Source organism: Ceratotherium simum, chromosome 35, assembly GCF_057802395.1.
Source record: "Ceratotherium simum simum isolate JZ-2026a chromosome 35, ASM5780239v1, whole genome shotgun sequence".
Taxonomy (NCBI): Eukaryota; Metazoa; Chordata; class Mammalia; order Perissodactyla; family Rhinocerotidae; genus Ceratotherium; species Ceratotherium simum.
Genome location: NC_141934.1, coordinates 7,261,763 through 7,276,569, shown reverse-complemented (window position 1 = coordinate 7,276,569; position 14,807 = coordinate 7,261,763). Strand labels below are relative to the sequence as shown.

Below are 14,807 nucleotides of genomic sequence, written 5' to 3'. Positions count from 1 at the left end.
GCCCAGAACATTCCCTTTACAGATCCGGGGAGACTCGCCCGAATTCGCCCTGGTGGGGGGGGGTCACCCAGTCGAAAACGAAACTCTTCGGCTCGGATCTATTTCGCAACGTCTGGGACGTAAAGGACTTCCTCTCTAGGGCGAGCAGCAGCCCCACCCCCGAGCAGGAACCGCAGCCAGCCCCAGAAGCTAAAGGCCGCACGTCACGCCCCGCCTCAGGCGCAAGTCCCGGATGGGGAAGTGGCGCGGACACCGAGATGAGGCGGAGGCCAGGCCAGAGCGGCCCGGGGTGGGTGGGCGGGAAGGGGGCGGGGCCCCATGGGCGGAGCCACTGGAGCGGCGCGGGCTCTCAGGTGAGCGCTCTGTGGCTGGGGCTGGACGGGCGGCGTCTCGAGGTCGGGCACGGAAGCCCCACGGACTGTGGGGGCGTAGGCGGGGTGTCCAGAGGAGGCGCAAGGGCCCCGGGCTGAAGCGGGAGGGGGCTCCGCAGCTGCCGGTGAGTGGAGCTGCCCGTCCGGGCCCGAATTTGGGGAGCGTGAGGGAGGGGGCCGTGTTCCAGGATCGAGTCTTGGCCCCGCCCCCAATCCGCTGTGTGACCTTATACGAATCTCTGTCCCTCTCTGAGCCTCGGTGGCCTCAGCTGTGAAATGAGGGTGGGGGAGAGGAACCGCTGAGAGTTTGCACAGATGGAGGTTCGAAGAACGAACCCCTTGCCTTCCTCCTATTTATATTCTCCTTGCCCAGGACATTGACCGCGAAACGTGAACGGCGGGAGTGCCTCTCAGTCTCTGGGCAAGTCCCTTGCTCTTCCGTTGCTTTCCTCGTCTACAAAATGAGTGCGCTAACCTCTGTTAAGATCTCTTTAATATTTGGGTGCTACTGGTTAGGCAGAGGCACGGTAATAAGTGCTGTATTCATTACAAGTTTTCCCTTTAAAGTGTAATAGAGACAATATGTTCTTGGAAGTTGGACTAGACCCTGGCCCGAATTCCCCTTAGGTCCCAGATTCTGTGGTTCTGCTTGTTCTCCATCCCTCCTTGTAATTGGAGGAATGATTTCATCCAAGGCTTGGTGCCACCTCTCAGCTGAGCAACACTAGTGTTTGCACTGACCTAAAATCCAAGAGCAGTTGCAAGGGGAAGTCTTTTTGTTTGTGTTTTAATGGCAGGGAGGCAAGATGACTTCTCTCCCTCAAGCGTGGCACAGCTGACGGAAACAGCAGTACAAGATGAGAACAACAAAGGTCTACAAACTCGTCATCCACAAGAAGGGCTTTGGGGGCAGTGGTCAGTATTGATTGGATTTTGGGGGTTGTGTAAGTTGGCTGAGGCGCTGGTGTGTCCAGGGCCTAGAAAATTACACACCAACTGGTGACAATCGAGGCTAGACAGGCAGCTTAACTGAGTGCAACAGCAAGTATAATACAGTATCAGGGAGGGCAATAGGAGCAGAGAACACAGACCCCTTCTAAAAGCATTTGCATTCTGACATCTAAGGAACATTGTGAATATTGCCAGTTTACCACTCTTTATTTGTTTGTATTTTTTATTACATGTTTACTGTATATATTCCATAAAATCCCAGCCTGCACTGATTTGGCAGATAAGAGGAGCTTAGATTCAATGAGAGAGAAGTAGTATCTCTGCAAAGACAGGTGTGATCAAAGCGTGCACCTTTGTCTGGCTTCTCATAGTGAGAAGGGGCAGGACACACATATTGTCCTGCACCAAACCAGAATCCAGTATCAGCTCTCCATCTAACTTTTCCTTTGACCTGGGGCAGATTCCTGGTTTACCTTATCTACAAATTCAAGCCTTTTAGAATAGTTTCTCTTAACACCTTGAGTCTGTAAATCTGCAGAATACAAAGGCACTTTTAGTAATATGATTTTTTTTTGGTAAAGGAATAATTTTCCCTTCTGTCCTAATGACCTTATTTGCCTGAGAAATTGGAATTAACACAAGTGTTTTTAAAATTATGTTTTAGTGTGTATTTGCTTCTGTGTTATGTACATATAAGCCTCCCAAAGGCAAGGACTGCAAAAAAAGGGAAAACAATAGTTTCTATATCATAAGGTCTTGGGGTTAAGTAAAATGATGTAAGTAAAGTATTTCGTAGAGTACCAGGCTCCTTTATGCTGCTCAATAAATGTAGCCATTATAATTACAGGACAAAGATATACCAAGCATTGCTATATTTAAAACACAATTTCTGCTAAAGTGCACAGTCTTGTTAATATTATACTTTGTATGCAGTTGATGCTGCCTAAACATTTGTGGAGTAGAATTGAATAGACAACAGAAATAACTTTTGACAGAGGGAAGGATACAAGGGTACAGCATACACAGTGTATATACAATGTATACAAGTCTACTTTTTCATGTGTACAAGACAAAGGTAGCTAAGTGCTGTACCCAGTCTCCTGCAGGACTATAAACATATATCCAGCAAATATTAGGTGCATGCCTGTGCCAAACATGAAGATTATGAATATGACAAGGTCTCTTGTCCCTAAGGAGCTTTGACCTTGATGAGACAGACGTACAAAAAGGAAATGATAAAACGAAGCAGAACAGGATACATGCTCAGGAAGTTTAATTCAGCGTATGGAAGTTAGGGGCAGACTTCACAGAGGATTTGGCATAAAACTGTTGATGGAAACAATATACCAAACAAAATTTGGGATTAGCCCAGTGCTTTGCTTTCCTAGGCTGAATTTTTGTTGGGTCTGATTATATTTGAAATCTGGATATACTTATTTGTCATGGTTCTAGCATAATTAAAGGCCATGTCTTTCCCCCCAAAACAAAGGAAAATCACTCCATCTTCATGGTTCTGAGTTTGTTATATTTGAAAGCGTTCTCCCCTAGCCCCAGTGGGGGCGGGGGTAGATAAACATATGAAACTATGTCCTCTCTATATTTTAAGGCTCTCATTTGACCCTAATGTGTCAAATATCTGAGGTTTTTCCCTGGTCAAATGCGGCCTTTCAAAGTCCAGGGCATTTTATTTGGCTAATTTTTATGACATATGAGAGATGGTGGGCTTTAGGTAGAAGGAACCCTGGACTGGTAATCAGTCCTGGCTGTGCTGTGACTAGCTATCTACCCTTAGGTAACTTGCTTTATCTCCTAGGTTATTTCCTCCTTTCTGTTAGATCCAAAGATTTATTGTGAGGGTCACATTAAGACAGTATTTTTGGAAATTCTGTGAACACTGTGTAAATATAAGGGATTGTGCTGTATCTGTGGCACCCAGGCTGTTTTGTTCATGGTGTATGCCAGATACACAATATTTGAGGGAGTAAAGGATTTTTCCCAGAGGCCTAATTCCCAGAGAGGAAGGGCTGCTTTTTCCCTGGGAGCGGTGGAGTGCTAGAAAGAGCCTGGGCTCTGGAGACAAAGGTACCTGAACACTGTCCCAATCAACTACTCACTAGATTTATATTCCTTTGCAAATCCTTTAGTCAATCTAAATCTCAGTTTAAAATGGAACCTCATCTTCGAGTTGCGGTGTAATACCAACCTGATGGGTTGTGAGGACCCCACATGAGAACGTAGACTGTAACCTGTCATCCAAGCCAGTGTGTTTTCTGCTTGAGATCACTGAACTGTCTTTCAGATGATGAGCTAGTCGTGAACCCCAAAGTATTTCCTCACATCAAGCTTGGAGACATTGTGGAGATTGCTCACCCCAACGATGAATACAGGTGAGTGTCTCATTAGGATCAAGGGAACTGACTGGGCAGCCTGCTGTTTCCAAGTGATATTTTGTCTAAAGGGCTTGAAGGGCAAGACAGCTCTTTGCCTTGGGATAAAAATGCTCCTGCCCTCTGGGGTTTGATAAACCAATAATGTTTTTAAAAGTAGTCCGTTCTTTCTGTTTTGTTTTTTTTTTTTGTGAGGAAGATCAGCCCTGAGCTAACATCCATGCCAGTCCTCCTCTTTTTGCTGAGGAAGACTGGCCCTGAGCTAACATCCGTGCCAATCTTCCTCCACTTTATGTGGGACGCCGCCACAGCATGGCCTGACAAGTGGTGCGCCGGTGCACGCCCGGGATCCCAACCTGGACTACCAGCAGCGGAGCGGGCGAACTTAACTGCCACGCCATGGGGCTGGCCCAATTCTTTCTGTTTTTAAAGCTGAGATGACAACTCTGTGAACAATTTTGTAGCATTTATCCATTTCCTTGAATGCAAGTGCAGTTTCTCTGTTTCTAAGGGAACTTTCTCCCATTGTTGTGCTGCAAGTTACAATATGTCTGGAGTGATCTGTTTGCCTTTTACCGGGGGTGAAGAAAGCTGGTTGGTTACTGCTTACAGCATGCCATCTCTGTTACTTTTTTCCCCAGCCCTCTGCTTCTGCAGGTCAAGTCACTTAAGGAAGATTTACAGAAAGGTAAGAATTCCATCTCTCTTCCCTAAGATTTTTATACTTTTCTTTTCTAGAAACTGTAAGAAATCTCTCTTCACAATCCCAGGGAATGAGGGCCTAGTTCTTCTCTCCTTTTCAAATTGTGTTCCCCTAAAAAAATTGTCAGATATCAAAACTGCCAAGGAATCTCATTTGTCAGCATCTTGAGGGCACTGAAGAAACTATTTAGAGTCAGGAGGAAAGTTAATCTGAGTAGGTGAAGCTTTACACTTAACTCCAAAAAAAACAGTTGAAGATCATGTTTCCTAAATATTATATTTTTTCACAAAATATTTGTTAAGCGCCTACTCTTGGTGAGGGGAGGAAAGAAACATATATTGATGATTACCTACCACATGTGCGAGGCACTGTACTGGATGTTTTTTGTAATCTTTCTTTCTTAGTCTTTCCAGTTCTCGAGTGGGCGAGGTGAATTGGTTTGCTGAAGTCAGTAAGTGGAGGAGCCAGAGCAATGATTCTACTTACTCATTATCGATCCAAATCCTTTCTTTTTTCCTCTAATGATTATACCATGCTGATCAAGGAGCCAAAATGTTAATTGAGAGCAAATAAGGTAATTCCTTAAATAGTACTTAAAAGAAAAAAAAGAAAGACGCTTCAAATTTGCTCTAAAGGGTTTTGATGTCAACCACTCTTTTATAATTCAATTTGATGGGAAAACATTCTATAAAACCCAAATCCTAAGAGTGTCCTTCTTACCCTCACCCCATCTCCTGGCACCTGTTATATTTCTTACTTACCAGACTTAAGGGGTCATTGAAAAGTTTGTTTCTTCCTTAACTACGTCCACTACTTGCATTCCAAACTTAAAAGGATCCCTTTCCTCTTTTGAATTTTCACAGTTCTTCAAACTTTTGTTTTTTTGAGGAAGATTGGCCATGAGCTAACATCTATGGCTAATCTTCCTCTTTTTCTTTTCTCCCCAACGCTCCAGTACATAGTTGTATTTCCTAGTTGTAGGTCCTTCTAGTTCTTTGATGTGGGATGCTGCCTCAGCATGGCTTAGTGAGCAGTGAGTAGGTCCGTTACCCAGGATCTGAACCAGCAAACCCTGAGCCGCTGAAGTGGAAGGCACGAACTTAACCACTACGCCACTGGGCTGGCCCCCTGAACTTTTTTATGTTGCTTCTTAAATTTTTTGTCTTTCCTCTCTCTCTGTCTCCATTTCTGTCTCTGTCTCATTTTTTAACTGCTTAAGCTCAGGTCATATTTCACCTAAAAAGCAGAGAATTCTAAATTTTAAGCAGAGAACATATCTTGCCCATGGATCAATTTTGTTGCTGGTTGAATGTCTGAGTATTTATAGATTAGAATATATTTACCTGCTTTTTCAGAATGTGTTATCTGATCCAGATTTCTTCTTCTGTTTCAGAAACTATCAGTGTGGACCAGACTGTGACTCAAGTGTTCCGTCTAAGGCCTTATCAAGATGTCTATGTGAATGTCGTAGACCCTAAGGTGTGTCTTTGTTCTGGACTTGAATGTCTTTGGAGAATGATTAGCACCCTTCCTCAAGATTAAGTCTCTAAAGAAATAATGCGTTACTTAAGTGGGGAGTTAGACTATTAAATATATGGTCATATATAGGTCATTTAAATTATAGGTAGTATGTAGGTTGCATTTAAAACCCTCTCCCTTTTTTTTAAAGCCTGTCCTAAAAAGATTCTGTATGTATATGTGTGTTCATGAAACTAAATGTAAAAAATACTAAAATTTCTTTACATATTCTCATTTGTCTTCTAGAAATGATGCTATAATAGGTAAAAATAATTGTCCAAAAGATATTATTGACGTTATCTAGAGAAATAAAGCATACAGCTCGATGTCATGTTTGTGTGCCAAATCAAGACTAAAACCAGTACCAGAATTTGGTACTCTGGTACTGTTTGTGCTTAACCATGATACAGCTGCTGTAGCATCAGTTGTAGACTCATCATCTGTACTCAGAAACTTTCTTTGGCATGATACAATTCTATATGTCTGGGTTCTGCTATTGAATGGTCTTCTAGTAGTTTTCTTTTTTGCCAAAAAATTTCTCCATGGTGAGTGGCATCTTATGACTATAAGGTGTGACAGAGTAATGGAGAGAGATATATTTGATTATGTCTTTTAGGATGTGACCCTTGACCTAGTGGAATTAACCTTTAAGGATCAATATATTGGTCGTGGGGATATGTGGCGACTGAAGAAAAGTTTGGTAAGATGGAATTTAAAAAAAGTTTGTTACTTTTTCCATTATATTAATAATCCGTGTTCATAATAGAGATTTAGAAGATCTAGTAGGGAGAAGAGTATAAAATTATTTCTCATTCCAGCATCACAGACAAGTATTGTAAACACTTTGTGTATCTTCTTCCATTCTCTTTTATAGTTTTCTTGAGCTTTGTTTTGCTTGTTTATTATCACAGATTTTTACTCTGCATTTTTTTTTTTAAAGATTTTATTTATTTATTTTTTTTCCCCCAAAGCCCCAGTAGATAGTTGTATGTCATAGCTGCACATCCTTCTAGTTGCTGTATGTGGGACTCGGCCTCAGCATGGCTGGAGAAGCGGTGCCTCGGTGCACACCCGGGATCCGAACCCGGGCTGCCAGCAGCGGAGCGCGCGCACTTAACCACGAAGCCACGGGGCCGGCCCAACTCTGCATTTTTAGTTTGAATGGGAAATTATATTATTTTACATTTGAATGGCACTTTAGTTTTCAAATTTTTACTTGATCTAATTTACTCCTCACATCTCCTCCTTGTGGACAGGTATTTCTTACCCCTAATTTATAGATGTGAAAACTGAGATTGAAAAGTTAAGTGATTGCCCAAGACTGGAAAGCTAGTAAGCTGTTGACACTGGGCAAGAACCCAGGTCTTTTTTTTTTTTTTTTTTCCTGTGAGGAAGATCAGCCCTGAGCCAACATCGGATGCCAATCCTCCTCTTTTTTGCTGAGGAAGATTGGCCCTGAGCTAACATCCATGCCCATCTTCCTCTACTTTTTATGGGACGCTGCCACAGTATGGCTTGACAAGCGGTGCATGGGTGGGTGCCCAGGATCCAAACTGGCGAACCCTGGGCCTCCAAAGTAGAGCAGGTGCACTTAACCGCTGCGCCACTGGGCCAACCCCAAGAACCCACGTCTTTTTTTTTTTTTTTTAAAGATTTTATTTATTTATTTTTCCCCCCCAAAGCCCCAGTAGATAGTTGTATGTCATAGCTGCACATCCTTCCAGTTGCTGTATGTGGGACACGGCCTCAGCATGGCCGGAGAAGCGGTGTTTCGGTGCGCGCCCGGGATGCGAACCCGGGCCGCCAGCAGCGGAGCGCACGCACTTAACCGCTAAGCCACGGGGCCGGCCCAAGAACCCAGGTCTTATCGCTTCCAGGTTGGGCTGCTCTTTGCTGAACCTGCCTCCATTTTTCCTGATTCATTTATTTTTAATTAACATTTCCCACTTAAAAAAATGATCAGTTCATCAGAATTGTGAGCTGGTGCTTAAAATTCTCCTTATTGGACTTTTTGTGTATTATGAAACAAATTATAGGTAAAATTTCCATACAGTGTATATTTTCAGAAAAAGATATCTTTGCTCATTTTTTGTTTGGTGGGGAAGGTTCTGTTTTCTAAGATGAGACATAAATGTTCTGTATTTAAATAAGTATGTAAATGTAGATATGTGCGCAAACATATGTGGGGATAAGTATGTTAGTGAAGCTGGCCACTTATTATCCACCTGGTCTGGACTATTGTCTATACTTGCCAAACTCTTTAGGAACCTATTGGTATACCTGCCCCAGCAGGTTTTCCTATGGGATAAATTTATTACTCCCATGTTAGAAGAGATTAGAAAGCCAGGAGACTTTCTTTGTGACCTTTTATGGCTTTGATGTATTGTTGAATCTCTCTCTCTTCCCTTAGGTCAGCACGTGTGCCTATATCACTCAGAAGGTGGAATTTGCTGGCATCAGGTAGATATTACATCACTCGACTTATCAGCTAGTAAACAGAAGTAGGATTACTGGACTGCATAAGGCATTTGAGGCATATGGATGTCCATATGACAAAATATGCAATAACTTAAAACATTAGATTTTTGTGGCTAAAACAAACCAAAAAACCCCAAAATGGACTATAGTCATTTTAAGGTGAATGAAAGTTGCTGAAGCCACCTGGAATTCTGTAACAAAGGAGATATAGACTCATAATTTTAGAACTGGAAGAGGCCTTAGATGAATATGTTTAATCAAACGATCTCATTCTACAGATTAGGAAACAGGTTTGGAGACATAAAATGACCAGTACAGTAGTTCCTGATTTGCTGCCTTTTTAACTATATTGCCCTGCTCTTGATTTTTAAAATTATTTCTCTATTTCAGTTTGTGAAGAAGAGAGAAAAAGGTACTTTCTGAAACCCCTTTTAAATTCAAAAACCCAAACATCCACACAGTAAAAACTTTAAGCAGTACCAAAAGGTGTATAATGAAATATAAATTCTTCTCCCTAGAAGAAACTATGTCTTTCCTGAAATTTACTACATATACCCAAGCATATTTACATCTGGTTGACTCACTTTTAATGACCCTCGGATTGATCAGTGGGTTCTGGTAATGCAGTCCAGTCTCCCATTAGGAAGTTCCCCATCAACTTTTCGCCTTGTGGTTTCATACATTGATGATTGTTGCAGGTTGATGGTTTTCTAATTCAGTCATTCCTTCTACCTTTATTAGCCCGAATCCTTTTGTAAAGAACTTTTCATCATCAAGTAGGGCTGTTCAATCAGTCTGAACTACTGATCCTAAAAAAAGAAAGGATAAAGGGTTCATTTTTCCAAAAAGAGATGTTTTAGAAGTTGTTGGAGGGTCAAAATTCTTTGAAAAATCTTAGCAACTAAAGCACAGCCCAAGAAGTGATGTAAGTCTCGAGCAGAACAAGGAATGCAACCCATATTCATGCCTTCCAGTACAAGCTAGTCTCTCTGAGTGGCGGGCCAGGAGTCAGGAGACCTCTGTCCTACTCCTGCAGTGCCAGAGATTAGCAGGGTGGTGCTGGGCAGGGAGTCTCGGAGTCTACTCATCTGCAAAATGAAATGGTTGGTTTAGAATCTTTTTCTGTAAAGGACCAGATAGTAAATATTTTAGACTTGGGGCCACATGGATCTCAGGTCTCTGTCACAAATTCTTTGTTTTTTGTTCTTTTCAACCATTTAAAAATGTAAAAATCATTCTTAGCTGTGGGTCATACAAAAACAGGAGATGGGCAGCATTTGGCCTGCAGGCTATAGTTTGCTGAGCCCTGGTTTAGAAACCTTCTCATGGGCCGGCCCTGTGGCTTGGTGGTTAAGTGCGCGCGCTGCGATGCTGGTGGCCCGGGTTCGGATCCTGGGTGCGCATCGAGGCACCACTTCTCCGTTCATCCTGAGGCCGAGTCCCGCATGCAGCAACTAGAAGGATGTGCAGCTACGACATACAACTATCCACTGGGGCTTTGGGGGGAAAAAAAATAAAATAAATAAAATCTTTAAAAAAAAAGAAACCTTCTCAGATCCTTTTCATTAATTTCTTTGTTTCTTTATGTAAGTGCCCTCATACATGTGGTGCTGGATAGAGAAATGAAAACCCTGACATAAAGTTCATTTTAAAGATTTTATTTATTTTATTTTTTGCCCCCAAAGCCCCAGTAGATAGTTGTATGTCATAGCTGCACACCCTTCTAGTTGCTGTATGTGGGACTCGGCCCCAAGATGGACAGAGAAGTGGTGCCTCAATGCGCACCCGGGATCCGAACCCGGGCTGCCAGCATCGCAGCGCGCGCACTTAACCACCAAGCCACAGGGCCGGCCCTAAAGTTCATTTTAGACTTTTAAAAATCTGTCCTAATATTTTGCTTATTCATGGTTAAATGTAAACCACGAAGTCTTCTACCGTTTTTCCAGAAGACTTATTTATGGTTTTCCTACACTGGGTCAAAAGTCACTTTCTTTTCCTAGCTACATGATGTGCATGAAGGCATGCAAATTAAAAAAAAAAAAAATGCTCTGGGCCTCAGATGAGAAAAGAAAGTATAGTCTTTATTTGTATAGTTAAAGTCATAATAAATTATTAAAGAATTTCTCTGTAATTTAGCTTTTGAACCTGGTAAATTAGTCATAATAATTAAGGAGAGATGAGATAGTTTGATTACCTTGAGACCCTGCCTTTGAAACATTATTTTCCCTTAAAAAATAAACATTTTTATTTTCTCTGAGTAAATTCCCAATATATTCTTTAAAATGTTTTTAAAAACCCTGAAATCAGTATTTTAAAAAAATTAAAGAAAATTTTAAAAGAAAAAACATTGCACTAAAATCTTATCTCCTAACAATCAGCGTTTTGCTTTTTTAAAATATTGAACTTAGAAACCTAGTCTATATGATCTCATTGTGAAGAGATCTCATTTTCCCAATTATTGTTTTTGGGGCTGCCTACTAGCTGTGGTTTCTTTTTTTACTTAATTTTTTTTTTTTTTCCTGACTCACACTCCAGAGGAGCAACACTGAGTGACTTCTGGCTCTGACTTCTCAGCTGTTCAGGAGCTGACAGACCTTTGTGGAGAATCACACGTAAAGCCCCTTGGAACATCCAGTTTGGGTGTTTTCCTGCTAGGTCCACCCCACTGCAGAGGATCTTCTGGGATCTTCTGGGATCTTCTCGGACTTGAGCTCTGATTCTATGGTGGCCATTCTCTTAAAATGTCTCTTCTAATTATAGAATTAATACTGTTAAGTACCACTTGTTCAGCACATGCTATATACTAGGCATATGCTAAATATTTTTACATATAATGCTTGAACATTGTAGGCAATTTGAAAAATAGAATAAAGAAGCAGGAAAAAAAACATAATATTACTACTCAGAAGCAGCCACTGTTACCATTTTGACATAGTTCTGTCAAAATATTCTGTCTTTTTTTTTTCCTTATTGGCTTGAGACCATATACTATATATAATTTTATATACTGTTTAAAAAACCCCCAAAACTCTGTTTTCATAATTTAAAAAATACATATTTTTAGGAAATTTGGGTAATATACAAAGTATAAAAAAGAAAATTTACAGTGGCGTATAAGCCAACTACCTACGGGTAACTACTATTAAATTTTGGTGTAACCTTCCAATATTTTATTTTCATACATGCATGCACATATATGTATCTTTACTTAGATGATGATACTATGTGTACTATTTTGTATCCTTTTTCCCACTTAAAAGCCTATAAACATTTCTGGTAAGGTTAAAACTCCTTGTAAACATTTTAAAGGTTCTGTGATATTCTCTTGTCTGGATTCACTTTAATTTACTTAGCTGGACTGCCATTGCTGGACATTTAGGTTCTTCAGAGGTGTGTAATGCAAATGACACTATACTACCATACTTTGCAGTTATTTTAACTATTTATTTACAGAATGATGACGCTTAGTTGTAAGGATAGTGGCGATCACTGACCCCCAACAGCTCATTTGATAGAAAAGGCGGGGGAAGTGACCTGCCCAAGTAGCTATATAAATCTAGTGTGTAGCGACTAGTGCCCGCCCAGGTCATCTCTTCCTGGTCTAGTGCTTGGTAGTGTGCCATTCTGCCTCCCATTTTGTGGGAAGCTATGTGTGCTCTTGGGTTGTGTCCTGGGGGATATGGATTTTGCACTTGGCATCTGTCAGTGGCATTTCTTTTTCCCTTGAACCAGTAGAAAAGAGAAGGGATGCTGCCTCAGGGCCATTCTCAGTGTCTAGTTGGGTGAGGGCAAATTACGGGCTTAGGAGCAAAAGTCAAGATTGCATTCTCTCTGTGTGAGCGTGTGTGTGTTTTATAAAGAATCATTTCCATAGGAATAATAATAACTGTTTTGTGGTTTACCACGTCCTCTCATTTGCATGTCTGATTGGATCGTCCCAAGAGCTCCAGAAGATGGATGGAGCAGGATTCTTATTAACTGCATTTCCTGATTTTTTAAAAACTGAGGCTCAGAAAGGTTATGGCTTGACCTGCACAGGGAGTGGAGGCACAGGAATCTAAGCCCAAATTGTGTAACACCACTTTGTCTATACATACTAGTAGAAGTTGGTGAGTTACTGCACTAACAGCGAGCTCGTTTTAGAGGTCTGGTTAATTTGGTGTGCAGTAGCTTGTATGCAGGGTACTTCCTCTTAATAGAACTCATAGATCATGGGAACATTGAATCCTTCCTTATAATGTTAAAGAAACAGAAGTCCTGGGGCCCGCCCCGTGGTGTGGTGGTTAAGTTTGCACGCTCCGCTGCAGCAGCCCAGGGTTTGCAGGTTTGGATCCAGGGCGCAGACCTACATACCGCTTATCAAGGCATGCTGTGGTGGCGTCCCATGTAAAGTAAAGGAAGATTGGTATGGATATTAGCCCCAGGCCAATCTTCCTCAGCAAAAAAAAAAAAAAAAAAAAAAGGAGGATTGGCAATAGATGTTAGCTCAGGGCTAGTCTTCCTCACAAAAAAAAAAAAGAGAAAAAAAAAAGATACAGAAGTCCCTTCTCATGTCAGGCTTGCTACAGTTGTCCACTCACCAACTTGGGCAAAGGAAGACCAAGAGGCACCTCTCTTGGTGAAAGCAGAGACAGGACCCTGAGAAGCAAATTTGAAAAACATGGGCTTGGTCTAGCCTTGTTCATTTTACAGATGGGAGAGAGGCCCAGGGAGGCTGACTGATTGTGCACTGTTTCCCAGGAGCCTGAGGTGTGACTCGTGGTATACAACATTTTCCTTGCTTTTATTTTCTCTTTTCCTCTTTTTTTTTTTAATGGGGGCTGGTTGATTACTCAAGGCCAGGCAGGCAACTGCACTGGGGTTGGTAGAAGAGAAGGGCTTTAGTGGTTGGTTGAGGGTTGATTATAAAGTCCCCAGGTAACAGCTATCACTTACTTTCCAGGATAGTGTTTTGTGTTAATATTTACCATTGTTATAGTTCTTGTTAATAGAAATAGCCACTAGTACTCTTTTTGTGTGTGTGAGGAAGATTAGCCCTGAGCTAACATCTGTTGCCAATCCTCCTCTTTTTGCTGAGGAAGATTGGCCCTGGGCTGACATCCGTGCCCATCTTCCTCCACTTTATATGCAGGTCGCCTGCCACAGCATGGATTGATAAGTAGTGCTTAGGTCTACGCCCAGTATCCGAATCTGTGAACCCTGGGCTGCCAAAGTGGAGCTTGCGAACTTAACCGCTATGCCACTGGGCTGGCCCCTCCGCTAGTACTCTTAATTGAGCACCTCTTTTCCCAGCACTGTCCTGTACAGTTTCCCTACATTATCTGGTTTAATTCTCAAAACAGCTCTGTAAAGTAGGTATCATTATCTCATTTTTTTTTTTTTTGTGAGGAAGATCAGCCCTGAGCTAACATCCATGCCAATCCTCCTGTTTTTGCTGAGGAAGACTGGCCCTGAGCTAACATCCGTGCCCACCTTCCTTCACTTTATGTGGGACGCCGCCACAGCATGGTCTGACAAGCCGTGCGTTGGTGCATGCTGAGGATCCGAACTTGCGCCGCCAGCAGCAGAGTGTGCGCACTTAACCACTATACCACGGTGCCGGCCCTCATTATCTCATTTTTTTAATATAAGGACATTGAGCCTCACAGAGTTATTTCTTCATGGCCATTCAACTAGTGAGGGATGCTAAGAAGTGAGATTCCTGCCTAGACAAGTTTCACTCCAGGCTGGTCAGCTCCAAAGGCCATGCTCTTTGAATTGTACTAGCTATTTCATGCCCTTAAAAAGTTGCAGAGGAGGGGCTGGCCCAGTGGCGTAGCGGTTAAGTTCACGCGTTCTGCTTTGGCGTCCCGGGGTTCATTGGTTCGGACCCTGGGTGCAGACCTACTCACTGCTCATCAAGCCATGCTGAGGCGGCGTTCCACATAGAAGAGCTACAACTCTACAACTATAATACACAACTATGTGCGGAGGCTTTGGGGAGAAAAAGGCAAAAGAGGAGGATTGGCAACAGATATTAGTGCAGGGCCAATCTTCCTTGAAAAAAAAAAGTTGCAGAGGAGAAAACATCAAGCCCCCAAAATTCAATACCAAATTGCCATGAAAATTTTTCAGTAGAATGGCCTCCATTGACTAGGGATCCTGTCCCTTTCTGCCTCTGGACTGCTTGTCTTCTAATCCTGATATTAAGATGGATTTTGTTGGGGCCGGCCCTGTGGCGTAGCGGTTAAGTGCGTGTGCTCCGCTTTGAAGTGCGTGCGCTCCGCTTTGGCGGCCCGGGGTTCGCAGGTTCGCATCCCGGGTGCGCACCGACGCACCACTTGTCAGGCCTTCCTGTGGCGGCGTCCCACGTAAAGTGGAGGAAGATTGGCACGGATGTTAGCTCAGGGCCGGTCTTCC

The 14,807-nt window shown here is 42.4% G+C and overlaps 1 protein-coding gene across 5 annotated transcripts in view; it reads left to right on the top strand.

Annotated features, from left to right (window-relative positions):
* Window positions 1-333: 333 nt before the first annotated feature.
* DEPDC5 (DEP domain containing 5, GATOR1 subcomplex subunit) overlaps window positions 334-14,807 on the top strand; it is a 119,377-nt gene continuing 104,903 nt past the window's right edge. For 4 of the 5 annotated variants that reach the window (XM_004429738.3, XM_004429737.3, XM_014786947.2 and 1 more), the window contains exons 1-7: window positions 371-496; window positions 1,169-1,286; window positions 3,622-3,709; window positions 4,351-4,397; window positions 5,806-5,891; window positions 6,547-6,630; window positions 8,341-8,390. In XM_004429738.3, coding sequence (XP_004429795.1) covers window positions 1,229-1,286; window positions 3,622-3,709; window positions 4,351-4,397; window positions 5,806-5,891; window positions 6,547-6,630; window positions 8,341-8,390 — 413 coding nt within the window. In that variant the 5' untranslated portion in view covers window positions 371-496; window positions 1,169-1,228. The other variant, XM_087423931.1, reaches the window with a different exon arrangement.